The 15,357-nt window shown below is 43.5% G+C and overlaps 1 protein-coding gene across 1 annotated transcript; it reads left to right on the top strand.

Annotated features, from left to right (window-relative positions):
* Positions 1 to 10,926: 10,926 nt before the first annotated feature.
* On the top strand, positions 10,927 to 13,553 carry FAM210B (family with sequence similarity 210 member B; the record flags this gene model as incomplete). The annotated part of the gene is made up of 3 exons (XM_079543533.1): positions 10,927 to 11,100; positions 12,326 to 12,495; positions 13,337 to 13,553. The coding sequence occupies 3 exons, from the start codon at positions 10,927 to 10,929 to the stop codon at positions 13,551 to 13,553; spliced, it is 561 nt and encodes a 186-aa protein (XP_079399659.1).
* Positions 13,554 to 15,357: the final 1,804 nt, after the last annotated feature.

The following is a 15,357-nucleotide window of genomic DNA, read 5'->3' as shown; positions in this document are numbered from 1 at the left end:
CACAGAGTTTCTCTGAAGGACATTCTGGTGCCCTTCTGATAACAAGCAGCTCATCAAGCGGGGTGCCTGGCTGCCTACAGTAAGCAACAGCAAGTTGGACAAGGTCATTTTTTCAATTATCATCAGTCTTCCTAACAACAAAGATTTCTTCCTTCATTTGAAGCGTTTCTATCTACAAAAAAAAAAACAAGTGTACAATACGTGTCCTTATTTGTGAGCACATATGGCTGCTTCAGAAATGCTATTCAGATGTCGATAACAAGCTCAACATAACATAAGTTCCAGAGGAAATGATTTCAATTTTTACCTTCAGTCTCCTTCAGAAGATTTCATGTAGTGCTTCTAAAGTATTTTCTTTAGCTCTGGTGGCATATACGACAACACCTATTTATCTAGATGGAAATCATATTTCTAGCTAGCATTTTACATCCTTTTTAGAAAGTTATTGCCAAGCACAAATGTACAGCTTAGAATTTCATTTTGATTGGTATTGCCTGCTGCAGCACATTCTGTGAACAGATCATCTCTTCATTCCTCTATATAAAAATCCAAAAAGCCCCAAGGTTTTTGAGGCATTTCTCATAGCACATGCTGTTTGCCACAAGGTCAGGCCCTAATTGCCCTGTTTGGCAACCCACGCTGAGCTGAATGTCAGCGTGTGCCTCCAGCAGCAGGTTTCTATATTTGCTCCACAGAAATGGGGTAGGTTATGAGTGGGTGAATTCCCACTCAGCCAATTCCACCATTCCCAGTGATGGTGGGCAATGCAGAGCTGCTCAAAGCAGCCAAAGCTGCAGCTCTGCAGAGGCTTTCCTGCAAGTGCGACCTCTGCTGCCTGCTGGGAAGATCCTTTTTCCAAGGGAAAGAGCTGCAAGAGAACGGGCTGTCATAAAGGTGACTTCTTTCCAATCTCACACATGCAAAGTTTCTTGTAGGTGGCTCAGAAACTGTATCAGATAAGCTATTGATCTGGGGACTGTCAGCTCTGAAAAAAAAAAAACATCTGGCAATGGTGTGTGAGAAAATATATTTATGTATCACAGCTGGAGAACACTGTCACCAATGCTAAAAGACAGCTGACCCAGCTCTTAACGAATGCGCCTGGTTGCTACTAGTTTCATCATATTCAGCACTGATGATGATACCCCAGCACTGGGCAACAGTGACCTGATGCAAAATGACACTGACGAAGTGTTTTCAGATCTCACTGAACTCACCATTTATATTCCCCATCAGCCACCCTTCCCTGGCAGCCCGTAACAAGATTGTGGCTCTTGAAGCAGTTCTTCCCACTGTTCCCAGCCTCTTTCCCTGCCTCGCTGCTCCCAGTTTATCTGCTGTAAAAGCAGAGCTGCTGGGAAGCATTGCACAGCCTGGTTTCATTCCTGGTGTTTTATGTTGTTTTTTATTCTAGGGTGTTCATAAGTGCTGAGTGCCCCAATTTGCTACTCTGATGATAACCAGCCTCTCAGAGCTGCAAAAAGACCAAAGGTTTTATCTTCTATTTTCCTTCTAAATTCCTCACTTGATTCTAATAACAAAAAGAAGGAAATAATAGTAGAGGCTTACATTTCAATACCCTGCCTTAAAATACCTTCACCTGAGACAAGATCAGAAATTCACAGCCATCCTGGCAAAGAGATCTCACCACAGTGAAGACACGAGGGTATTTTCCCCATGAGGTTGCCTGATTCAGGAACACTTTCTGTTCCTACGTTCCCAGAGGGACTGCACAGCTGGCAGCATCTCCTCCTCTGCTGCCCCCAGGAGCAGCTCCAGGAAGAGGAGCAGACAAAGTCACTGCACAACAGCCGTTCCAGGCTCATATATATGCTCATGTTGCTAAAATATGGAGCTTGGAAATGTCAGTCATCCCAGGGGTAATCACTGAGAAGCACAGAGAATGGAAACATTTCTGCTCCCTCTGATCTAAGCTTGAGAATTAAATACCAATATTGAATACAGCTGCAAAGGGCTGCAGTGTTCATCATACAATTCATCCTCACACAGAGCGGATAGAAAGCAGAATTACAGATGTCTGTGCAACTTCTGCCTGTGCTGCTTTCCAGTCACAGGTACTTGTGAGCACTTCACCCCTAACAGAAGCAGAATTAACCACCTCTGTGCACCTTTTTGTCAGTGTGTGAAATGCTGCACATTAGCTTTTAGCATCAATTATTCTGGTATGAAGAATTCCAAAAGACATGTTTGTTTTTCTTCCATTCTTTAAATAGCTTTTATTACAATTCCCATGGAAACTGTGCTTACAACCCCATGCCTAATGTCTGTGGGCTCAAGCATTATCCAGCAACATCTCCAAACCCCAAAGGCTGCGTGGAAAGGATGAACTCACATGGACCATGATCAGCAATTGCTAAACACCAGTGTTTACTTGCTTTATGAATGAGAACAAAACAGAACTGTTTAACCCAGTGGAGTTCATAGCAAACATATATTGTTAGATCTGTTTCTCCTGTACAGTTCCTTTGCCTGCAGTCCTGTCAGAGGCAGCTGAAGGCTTCCCTATAACATAGGCAAAATTGGGTTTTGTAAGCTGAAATACGAGGACAAAGTATCTTACCTTCAGGTCAACAAAATCACACTTTGGCAGCAGAGCAGCTTCCTCAGAATCATCCTTCCCTGGTTGTTTGTGGTGCATGTAGCATCCTCTAAAGATCTGACACTTCACAAAGAGCTAAGAACAAAGCAGGCAGTGCTAGGATGCCAATTAGCAAAACGCTCCCATTTCCTACAGCCCAGTAATTCTGAACCCTCTTAAAAACAAAAGGGACTACCAATTTATGATTATTATTATCTTAAAGGTATTTCCAAAAGGCATGAACCACAGAAACCACTTAGGGTTTCAGTATGAAACTATGTAGCATCTCAGAGGGATAATGAAAAAAGCTGGAAACAGGGCAATCAAAGGCTTTTCTCCCTCTTTCTCTCTAGTGCTGAAGATATTTGGTGTGCCTTCCTTCCTCCAGTGATTCTGGAAAATGCATTTTGGCAGTTGGATGCACATCTAAAGGATGAAGAACAAACCTTCTGGAGCAGTAAGAAACAGTCTGCAATTCAGTTGATATCTGTCCATATTCCCAGCAGATACATGCATGCATCAGGCCTGAAATAATAGTGCTTTTTTCTCAGCAGAGCTCATTATTCCAGCACAGAACTGTTACATGACTTCAGGTTATTTTGGAGCTCAAACAGGTTGAGCAGTAAAACGTGCCATAGGCCTTCTCAATTGAGAGAAAAAATAAAAGCCAGCTGACTGTGTTGCCACTATGTTCACAGAATGAAGGGCAGCCAGCATTTCTGTAAGAAGAACCAGGGAGTGATGCATGAGAACTGCCTGGAGACTCAGTTACATTTCCCTTACAAGCTCCTTGACAGCCCACATCTACCCCACCTTCGGTCCAGATGAGTTAGCTGCATGGTTGCCATTGAAACAACCACTTTGTAACAGCAAGTTTTCAGACATGGTTTAAACTGAACAGTGAGTCATAAACACTGCACAAGCCCATTCCCAAAACAAGCCCAGCTGTGAAAAGCCAGCAGTGCCATCCATTGACTGAACTTTATAAAGCACGTTCTGGGCAGGGGAAAATACCTATCAATGAACTGATAACACTCCTGTATCCTGCCTCCTTGCAATTGCACACAGTTTGCCAATGTCTTTCTACATTGGTTTCTGGTTCCAAACAAGTTCTTACAATGCCTGCTCTCAAATAACAGCTGCCAGATATGTCAAACAACTTCACTCCTCCTGGCAGAATGTCTGCGTTCGCATTTGTTGGCTCCTGATAGATGGGTGTTTGTGCCAGCTAACGAGTGTCACAAGAAGAACATGACAAGTCACAGGGTGATCACATGCCCGGAGCCAAAGAACAGGCTCTTTTCTTTTCTCTTTCTGAGATCACATAACGAGCAGCACCACAATGCATGAACAGATCCAGGTACAGTAACATGGCACTGGCAGTACAGTGAGTGCTGGGCACAAGAACAGGCTCCTTCTTTTCCTTCAGGATCTGAGGGCTGACAGCTCTATACAGCATCACTCTCTTATTGTGGTCCCACTTTACAGAACAGCACTTGAAAATGTGACATACATTACGCAAATGTTTTCTAAGTGACAGGTTATAGGCTTTAAAAGGATATTCCTTGTTTTGGGGATTGTTAGACATCACAACGATGTTAACTGCGGTTTGTAACCTTTAATGCCTCTCTAGCTCCCAATGTGAGCTACTTGTATCAATTCAATGCAAATAACATTTTTATTTAAGGTTTGGGCATTAAAAATAGTTACAAACTTGGGTGTATCCCAAATTCTCTACTGCTCCCCAGTGCTGGCTCTGTAGAGCTGGCAAGACTTACTGGCCATCTTAGCCCCATTAACAATGCTTCTGAGGAAGTGTACTCTTTTCCTTCCTTATGGTCAGTCATATCAGAACCTCTTCAGCAAAAAACAGAGATTTATATTCAGGAGCAAAAAGGTAAACTCACTTGCATGTATTAGAGCACAAACTGGTTGTGCCACTCGCTTTGAAGGGCTGTGTCTCAGAGCAGCAATATATAACCAATGAAACCACATGAAAGATGTGAGGAGAATTGCCAATAACCTCATACAAACAGGGACAAATGGCTGTGTTGGGTCATTCATATCAGCCTTTCCTGAGTACACTGCAGATTGAATATTGCATTGCACTGAGTTCTTTGGCCAGAATCTCATTATGGCATTATGAAGCGAGGGGTAGAAAAGAGGGTATCTGGCCTTGACAGTTACTTGTTTCATCTAAATAAGCTGACAATTTGCTTTATAGCAATACAGGTAAGGAGCAAAGGGCAGGAAATCTGCACTTGAGAATCTGAATCATGGGCTGCAACAGCAGAATGTTATTAACTATTCATATAGCTTTTAAGCCTGAAGTGGAATAGAACAACCATTTTTTTTGTATCTGTGGAAACAATTTGATATTGCTGAACATTTAGAAAAACGAAGACAAAACACATCTCTTGCATGATCTTTCCTAAGTTAAACTATGTTAATTTGTGAGTCAAATCCAAAGGTAAACCTAAGTCTGTGCAAACCTGACCGTCTGCGGGAATCAGCAGGGCTGTAAAACAGCTTGAGGAGGAATTAGCAAAGCAATTTAGATATTCGGCTTCCAAATTTGGCCCTACAGTTTCTGACTTCACAAAATATGATTTATCTCATTATAGCAGCAGCAAACACACAAAACATCACTAAACAGTAACATTTCACATTCCTCTGTGTTACATTCAGAAATAAACGCACTGTGCTTTTCCTGGGCTAGGTGACTTCATCTGCTTTATAAGTTTGAGGGCTCCTTTCCAGAGATGTGGGTTGCATTGGTAAAATGATACAGTGACAAATTAAATGGCCACAGATACCTGATCCCAGTGCCACACCCCAGGTAGCTGAATTAATTGCTTACACCTAGCTGCAAAATAAGTACCAATCTAAGGGCAGAAGGTGGCAAGATTTCCACAGACAGTGCACTCCCCAGCAATAGAAATTTTGTGCCCATTTAGGGTCATCAAGATCAGGGATCAAGACCTGCCTCGCCTGTGAAAGTCATCTTTGTGCAGAGATTTACACAAAAGCTGCCATGTACTCAAATCAGCTTGCAGTGAGCTTTGGGCTGAAGATATGTTTTCCTTTGCCTGGATAATCAGTGCTCTGCTTTAAAGCGTCCCATGGATTTCCAGGGAACTGAAATGAAATGGGGCCACACAGCCACATTCTTCAAGGATCTGCAGAGAAATCATTCCTTCTTTGCTTGCCTGTTTGGAGATGTTCTCACCCCACGTCACCCCACTTTCCTGCCTCACAGGTAAACCTCCCTGGGCTGGCATCCTTTGCTGTAGCTGCCCCAGCAGTACAGTGTTCTCCCATTAGAATAGAAGACCACTGTCTTCAGTTTTAATGATTTTGTTTTTGAAAGATGTTGTAGCATTCGTGGCATGAGAAATATCATACTAAATGTCTCCATAAACTGTTTTCAGATTTCTCAAATAATATCCATTGTGCATATTTCACATATACACATTTTAGCCTTGATGAAACAAAATCTTGGCTGATATTACTTAAACTCACGCTTATCTTATCATCTACCTATATTACCTCATTTTCATAATCTAAGCAGCGTCGGAAGATGATGTGAAAATGCCAGTGCATTAAAGAACTGAGCCTCTTAAAACTCAACTTCACATGCCATGCCCTTCGTTTACTGAAATGAAACAAAATTTGCTTTAGCCTCTTTTCTGAATGAGGTTCGTGCTCAGTTCCCAACTTGTCTCATTATATTTATGACCCATGGCATTACTGCATCTATAATAATACTAAATTATAAGCTTCCATCATGCATTAGCAGCTGTTTCCCACTCACACAGGAACCAATTCCTACTTGCCCATTAGAAGCCATTATATTTTGGAACTACCACATTCAAAATCCCTGAATTACGAATAGATAAAAAGATCTGAAAAACATATAATAAATTTGCCTCCAAACCATATATAAAACTTAGAAGACTTCTAAGGTTTCTTCATCACCATTTGACTGATCCATCATCAAAGGTTATCTGCTACTCAACTACTAATCACATTTACCCTTACAACTGAGCTGAACTCCTGAACAAGCTGTTGCAGTGCTCCCTTAAGTGCCCATGGCATTGTTTACCTTATACTGTTGGGAAACCAAAGGTTGAGCAATGGATATTCAGCATAGATTCTTTTTTAGCATGAATTTCTAGTTACAGAAATTGCATACCACAGAGTACTTCAATTCTGCCACTGCTTCTTTCTACAGCACCATAAAAACACCAAGAAGGATTTTTGCTTCAAAAAGTTAAATTATGGGAGGGAAAGTACAAAGGTTCTTAAATAGATATCCTGATACAGGACATTCCTACATTACTTCATTATACATTTTCTGATAAAAGCATGACAACCAATTCTGAAACAAATCATGTGAGAATTACATAATGGAAAAATAAAGGCTCACTGACATTGAAATGTAACTTCTGGTGACACTTCATGTACTGCTGACTGGAAAACTCGTGTTTTAGTTCATAGCTTCACTTCTCCTCATGACAAACAATGATGATGAAATAATAATGTGAATAACACAAAGCCAGTGCACCTGCTCATCAAATCATTACAAAAGGAAAGTCATAGTAAATCTACAAAGCAAAAAGCTGAGAGAAGAAGCATGTCACAAGTTGAGGCATGTCACAAATACAGTAGATCAAGTAAGCTGTCAAATCAAGTCTAGTTTTCAGTGACAGATCCCTAAGCTATCTCGATTTGGGGTTCACATCTTGACGCTCTGTGGCCTTACTTCTCACTGCTGTGTGTTCCTGTTAGTACCTCAAAGGGACCTGCACCTCCAGGATGGTGCAAGATGTGTGCCTGTGCTGAAGTATATTCATATTCGTGAGCTGCCATTGGAAGTTCAGTTTCTCCTTTTCTTAGCTTCTCTGTGCTCATAGACTCCATTTATATTAAAATATCATAAGCTGGAGTGTTTGTTTGCTTGTTTTTCAAGGAACACGTAGGGTTTGGTTGTTTCTGGTGTTGTTGGTTCCTGCTTCTAAGAAAGTCTCCCACTGAGATTTTGGAGACAGTGCACATAAAGCTGTTAACTCATCTGCTTTTATTCCTCATTAACCGACCTATTTCTCTTTTCTGCACTTGCTCTGGGTTTCTAGACACCTAGCAGCAGCATGACACAGACACTGCAGGACAGTAACTCCATGCTCTACATCATGCAACGGCTCCAATGAATCTGCCAGACAGAGGGCAGTATCTGTGCATATACGTAGAAACAATAGGTGCACTGAGGTTATGCTAAGGAGAATTATCGTGGTGGAAAGATAATAAAAAAACACTCACCAACGTTGGTAGGCTCACAATAAGCTCCACAAGGAGTAATCTCAGTAGTAGTCAGCACTTAAATGGGATCTAGGAGAGGTGCAGCCAGGCTCCACTCCTTCTGGTAGCAGAGGAGAATTGCCTTCACTTGTGCTGCTGCAGCTGACTCATTGCTTGCCTCACGTGGTCAATCAGAGGTTCAGGCCGTGATCAACAGTTCCCATGCAATGTGCCTTGGATTGGAAGAGAGCTGAAGGACCATCTAGTTGCACCTTCCTGCTGTAGGCAGACCATCTCCACGTTGCACGCACCAGCAATTCAGAACATGTTGGACTATAACACCTGCATTTTGTAGCAACTGCCTACATATTTCTTACAGGAAAATCTCAGGTAGAAATATGGCTCTCAGAACTTTCTTCACGTGAAAAACTTGCAGCTACGACTCCAAGTTACTCAGCAGTTACTAGGTCTCTCTTGAAAGGAGCTGAGAGTTACTGACCCCAGGGGTAGTCCACACTGCGGGAACTTGAGTGGCATCTCCTTTACTGGGTGAGATTACTCAGGATTTATTATAATTAGGGGGAAAAAGTTCAAAACTGATGTGCTGTGATGACAGCACTGCTGTGCTGGTGTCATCTGTCTGCTGGGATCATGGTGAGAGGGTATAAATAGTCACAGAAAACACAGTAGCAAACAAACTGCTTTGGAACAGTAACAGAACAACATACTAAATAAACAAAATTGCACTGGGAGAAACTACTCCCCTGCAAAGCATTCAGGTTGAAACTGAATCTATGAAGAAAGAACTAAGGAAAACACAAATCCCCAGAACTGGCAGTGCTCTTTGTTATGCTCCGGACAGACTCTGTTTTAATGCATGCAAGGCTCTCTCTCTTCCTGAAAGACTCTCCTCGAAACCCATCTGTTCCGCGGTGCATCCTACTTAACAAAGCCTCCCACCATGCTGTCTCAGCATTGTACCGCTCAGCGCTGTCCTCTCCGCTTTCAGCTTGTGCTCCCCACTGCACTCTCTTCCGGAGGGAAAACCTCCTATTTATGTCTCACAGTTCTCCTATTGTACTGCCCTGTATGCTTACGCCACTGTAACAGCCTGCCTGGAGAGGAGAGGCTCAGTGAGCAGGAAAAGAAACGCACTTTATTGCCGGAGCTCAGCATCCAGACGTGCCGTCTGTGCAGTGATAGGCTCACACAACACCTGCTGTCCCCTGGCAGTGTGCAGTGCACGCAGCCGCCATTTCGCATCGCTGCTGTGAGTGTGGTTGTGAAAAGCCCTGGCTCTGTGCAGGCTAGTGCCAACCTGCAGGCACGAAACCACCTCTGTTAGCACTGACATTACATGGCTGAAACACCTCAAAAGGTCCGGAAATCACCACGGTGTGTGATGAAAATGAGCAAGGACCTTTCCTGTTAACCAAGGCCCTTCTAAATTAAAATTTAGGTTAATTAAATAAAAAAAATAAATAAAATAGGTTAAAATAGAGGACAGTGGGGTCGCTGCCAGGAACATCGCCCCCCACCAACTACAGTTCTCCATGGCACTCTCCTCTCTGCTTTGATGGTACTTTTAATTCTTATTTTTCCTGTTAGAGAAATGATGCAGAAATGAGGCTATGCATGAGACTTCAGCATTTGCTGGAAGGCCTCAGAAGGTCTCAGAGCTGCTGTGAACCCTCTGAGGCTGGAAGAGCTCTGCAGTTACGCTCTGTCCCACATGATGAGACTTGGCAAATGGCTGGGACTCATCAGCATAAAGTGAGTGATTAATTAAGTGACCTGCACTGCAAGCCCATACATCAGAACTGCAGAAGCAAGGCTTTAACCACATCCATGCCTGGATACACGCACAGACCTTGGGAGCATGGCAGCACTGTGAGGAATGACAGAAATTACCTCAGCGTACAGCCTGGTGTGCTGGTTTCAGATGGGACTGAGGTGATCTCCTTCACAGTGCATGAAATGATGCTTTGTTTTGGCTTTAGGAGAAAAGCAGCACTGATAACATACCCATGTTCTAGCTGTTGCTGAGCGGTGCTACACAAAGCCAAGGACATTTCAGTGTTCCAGCTTGTGGTACTGCCCTGCAGTTGGTGCTATGAGCGACTACTTTGTGCATGCCTTATTTTGTAAATATGTATACAAGTGCTGCTCCAAAAGTAATGCCTTGCATTTTTTGATGTTGGCTCACAATGTCAGAGACAGATGTTGGTGGTGTGGCAGTAGGGATTGAACCTTCCTGCCAATATCCTGTTACATTTTGTTGCCATGTGACAGCTGGCAGCAGATGGGCAGATTGACAGATTGGTGTCTGACATGGAAGTGCATACAAAGCAAAGGCATGGAATTGAATTCCTCCATGAGGAAAAAATAGTACCAACTGATATTAATCAACTCTTGCAGAACTCTTATGGAAACCAAGCAGTGGGTGTGAGCACAATGAGGCAGTGGTGGTGTTACAGCAGTGCTAATACAGACAGTGGTCACCTCTGCAGGAGCACAGCATGCAGGCTCCTGTTCACTGCTGGTGAAAATGCACAGCTAATGATGGTGACTGTGTTGAAAAAATAGTGTTTTGTGGCCGAGAATTTGCTTTATCAAATGGTGTTATTGTGCTCTTTGTATCTGCCATAGTTTCCATGGAAATAAATAGGAGTCATTACTTTTGGAGCAACCTACATGTATGCGTGTACGCACGTATAATCATCATAACCATTATCCTGGGGGGGAACTGCAGCCACCTGAGGCAGGGCTCTCCCTCATGACATCCCAGGTGTGGACGCAGCACCCGCAGAGACATTTTTCTCCTTCAACCCAGGCTGCCCCTGCATCTCAGCGGTGAGCGCAGTGAGTGCAGTGCCCCACACCGCCCAGCGGGGGCGCCCTCCCCCGTCACGGCGAAGGCGCCCTAGCTGGGCTGCTGTCCCTTTAAGGAGGAGGGCGCCCGCTGTCGGAGGCTGGGCTGTTCGCTCTGTCAGGTTCGTGCGCCCGCCCGCCCGCCTGCCTGTGCCGCGATGTTCCGCCTGCTGCGGCCGGGCCCGCTGCGGCCGCCGGTGCTGCCCCGCAGGTCTCTGCCCGCCGCCGTTTTCCGTCCCCCGGGCAGCGAGCAGCGCTTCGGTCGCCCTCTTCTCTCGCCAGCGCCGCCGTGCCGCGTAGCGCTGCGCGCCGCCACCGGCAGCCCCGCTAAGGTAGGGGGCTGGGCTCGCAGCAGGAGGAGCCGCCCGCCCTGGGGCGCTGCGCGGAGCGGGGCTCGGCTCGGGACGGCGGGGCTCGGCGCTGGCTGTGCGTGCTGTCCGTGCGGCTGCCCGCGGGACGGCCGGCTGCCGGTCGGTGCCGCTCCGTTCGGCAGAGAGCTGAGCTTCGGGCTTCCGCGGCAGCCGGGAATCGCCGGCACGCGAGCGCGGAGCGCCGGGTTGCGGTGTACAAACAGCGCTGTTCCTCGCATCCTTTCCTGTGATGAAACTGAAGAGTGGGAACGACTTTAGAAGTACTGCTGTATCAGGGCTGGAAATAATTGGATTGTCTGATTGTGAATGCTGGCTTTTGCTTAAAGAGCTTGCTTTAATATAAATATATATATATATATATAATGAAAATTGTTTCCTCGCTTCCTTTTTAGCATTGAATCTGGTTTAAGCAGTGAAGGGCTTAGAGGCGTTTCTGTTTTTTTCCTGCTGGACGTTTTTCAGCTTTCAGTTTCTGTTCAAACATTGCTTTGGTTCATGAGCCAAAGCCTAACAAAAGAATAATGATATTATTCCTTATGTTAGAATAAATAAGGTTGTGCTCCATAGTTCCTTAATACGTGTTTATGGATCTGTGTGACTTTTCTCGAGACGAGATAAAAAGTAATGCAAATTCCAATGAGGGGGGGGGAAGGCAAACATCATTTGTTTGCCTTGGGTAACGGGAGGGCGTGATTAAAATCGCTGGTTGAAGTGGGTTTGTTTCACCGTGAGCACTGTAAATTGCATTGTGTGTTTTGTACCCTGGTGACAATCCTGCCAAGTGCAGGGATGAACCAAAAGCAGTGGATATGGACAGAAATCTCTTTGGCACCTCAACCTCATCTCCCCAAAACTACGTGGGTGAGCTTTGGCATTCTTTTGTATCAGATAGAGTGCTGGAACCATAACAACTCCTTTTTTTTATGATGAAACTTAGGTTGTGTAAGAATATGCACCAAGATCAGTACATCTGTTTAATGTGAATAGCTGGAAAATGAGAGCTTTTATGAGCTTTGTTATGGGCCTCAGCAATCCCAATGTAAAAAAGCAGAACAGTGTTGCTCTTTCCCAAAGCTTTCCAACCATCACTACACATGCTTATTGTTTCATTCTTTCAAATCAGTTTGACTGATTGGAATATTATATGGTACTTAATGCTAATTAATACTATTGTGTTCTTTTTTAGGATGCGGGATCCCCTGAAAAGGCAGCCACAGATCTCAGTGGTGAGAACAAGAAACTCAACAAATCTCAGCAGCTGAAACAAGTTTTCAAACAGTATGGTGCTGTAGGAGTTTCGTTCCATGTTGGAATTTCGTTAATATCTCTAGGGATCTTCTACGTGGCTGTGTCAAGGTGTGCTTTGTACAGTGTCTGTAGACTGTAATGGTTTAGACAAGGGAAATATCTGACCATTGTGCTCGTTTCTAAGGAGGCATTCTCTAAGCTTGTTGGATTTATATACAGGAATCCTCTGCTTTTTGTGTATAAATGGACCTGTAAGTTGGTCTAATCTCCACTCAGGCATGAGTGAAGATAGATGTGGTGGGCTGATGAAAACAGAGCAGAGACTGCACCAAAGTGACTGACGAAACCAGATGAAAGAATTTACTTTTCTGCAGAGGTATCTTTTGTTCTCAAACAGGAGTGTGGCATGTAGAGATAGAGCCGTATGAAAGTGCTGGAGCTTAGAGATAAATCTGTTTTTCTGGGAGCTGAACACAGCTTAAACTGCAGAAGGCACCAGCCAAAAAAAAAGAGGATTAGACTATCCAGTATTTTCTGTTTTAACCTTACAGAAGAGGTGTAGGATATTGTGTCAGGGGGAAGGGCAGCAGCTTTAGATGCTTCTGTTTTGTGAGGAGGAACTGATGATTTCCTCCAGGAAGGTGGTGCACGGGGCTGAGCATTCTCTGTGCTGCAGTTGTGTGGCCAATAAACTAAGAAGATATTTGACTTTGTAGGGATCTTGTCAATTAAAACCAAAATTTGTATCTGAAAATAAGTGCGTGCTGTTGTCACAGAAGTAAATCGTGCTGTTAGTCCTGGAAGAATTCATTTATTATTTATCAAAACTGAATAGAAATTCCAGAGTTGGAAGTTATGCCATGTTCAATTCCCTGAGTAAATAGCACCTCATATTCTTTAGTGTGCCATTTTAAAATAAACTGACAAGTCTCGTTTTCTTTTTCCCCAGCGGTGTGGATATGACTCCAATTCTCTTCAAACTTGGCTTCAGTGAATCATCACTGCAGTCTAAGATGGCTGCTGGTACAAGCACGTTTGTGTTGGCATATGCTGTTCACAAGCTGTTTGCCCCGCTACGAATCAGCATCACTGTGGTTTCTGTGCCCTTTGTTGTCCGGTACTGCCGGAAGATTGGTTTCTTCAAACCTCCTGCTCCAAAGCCATGATAATTTCTTATTGTTTATTATTATAATTTGTTAAATGTTTAATATTCACGTCGCTCCTCAGATACTCCTTTGAATTCATGTTAATGCTGACCTTCTCTTGCATTCCTCTGGCTGATTCTTTCAGGTAGATGTGGCAGTAACAAGTGCTGTCCTCATCTTTCCCTTTATAGAAAGCTCTTGAAACAGAGTCTGGTTTCCACTTCAAGTGCTCATATAAATGCTTGACAATGTGCCGTCTCTCACAAAAACCAGAAGTACAATTCTGGGTCTTTATTTTCTGGATTTTTGGATCATTCATGTTTCTCATGCCAAAATGCAGTTGCAGTTTATTACTGCGCAGTTGGGAAATAGAGTAAGATTCCTTTCCCAGTAGTGGAGTGCTGTTTCTTCCATGGACCATGTAAACAGATCTGTTGGTAAGTAGGTGTACTGGGATCTAAGGTGCTACATGAGTGTTTCTTTTGTTGCAGAGGGCATACGTTATGATCCCACTCCTGCAATCCAACACACATGCCAAACTAACTTTAATGAGAGTACCTGTATGCTTAATTGTTGCACAGTTATAATTGTTTTAGCTGGAAGAGGCAATGCACCTCTCTGAAATTATGGCTCCTTTGTGGTGCTTCCATATCTCAAGATTTTGTTGTTTGTAACTATGTTTTTCTGACCTTTCTAAGGTCTTTTTTCTTTTCCTTTCAGTTTTAAGTGCTACAGACTCATACTGAGTCTAGTGAAATCATTATAACCAGAATTACCTCCTGTGTGAGTGAATGTGTTCCAAAGATAAAGTGAGAGGCAAAGTAACTGTGGTGTTGAGACCTAGCTTTGTTACTGGGAACATCTTGTTGGTCTGTTTTGGGGCTTTGTTTTTGTTTTTTAAGTTAGCTGTTAACATGGGGGCTCCTGTGGATGAATCTGATCCTCACCTGAAGTCCAGATGTTACAGTTTAGAACTTCTCAAAAGCAATTCTTGTGCTTGTCTGGTTGTCTGGTAGACTGTTGAGCATACCAACTCATGGTGTAATTCACTTCCTTATTTGGGCAGTATTCCTATTAAATTGTATTTGCATATAACCATTTCTCAGTTAACCTAAAAACCGGATTTCAAATCTAGGTATTCAGCTTAACATTCTGTGCTAAACCTGGGTTTCAGACTTAGGACTGTGCTTCTGTGAGATGACTGAAGCCACATCTGAGCCTTTTGGACCTGTTCTCCCTTCCTCATCAGTTCTTGTGACATTGTCTGCCTCTGTGTTTGTGCTTATCACTTACGTCATGGTGGCTTTGACACAGATCTATGAATATACAGGAATCTGAACTAAACTGGCAGAAAACTACTGTGACCATCAATGTATTTTTTTACTTTATGTTTTGCTGAGTTGTCTTTCTGAAAATAAAGACTGCTCAAGTGAAGAGGGAAGAACGAGGCATGTCTTTGTCCTGAGCAAGTTATTAACACTGCTCAGACAATGTTAAATTACATCCTCAGTTAATCAGTGCGAATATTATATTTGGTAGTGGGATGGAAGCTTATTGCTGGCTATCCAAGAGCTAAAAACCTCCAGTGTCTACACAGCAAAGGAAGGGATACAGTGCGGTAACAACACGCAGCCAGCACTTCTATTGTTTTCTGATCTACTGCAGCCTGGGGCTGGATAGAGATAATTTATGCTGCCTGCCTCTTTGACAACTGAAGTCTTACTTGGGCTCTTCTTGCTTCATTTTCCAAGAAATGTTCTTTTCTACACGTTCTCTGGCTGTTCAGGTCATTGTTCTGTTATCCAAGGGTAAGAAAAAGGATTCC

The sequence above is a fragment of the Tetrao urogallus genome (assembly GCF_951394365.1).
Source record: "Tetrao urogallus genome assembly, chromosome: 16".
In the NCBI taxonomy this organism is placed as follows: Eukaryota; Metazoa; Chordata; class Aves; order Galliformes; family Phasianidae; genus Tetrao; species Tetrao urogallus.
The sequence above is the reverse complement of the archived record's forward strand: the minus strand, read 5'-3'. Positions and strand labels throughout refer to the sequence as shown.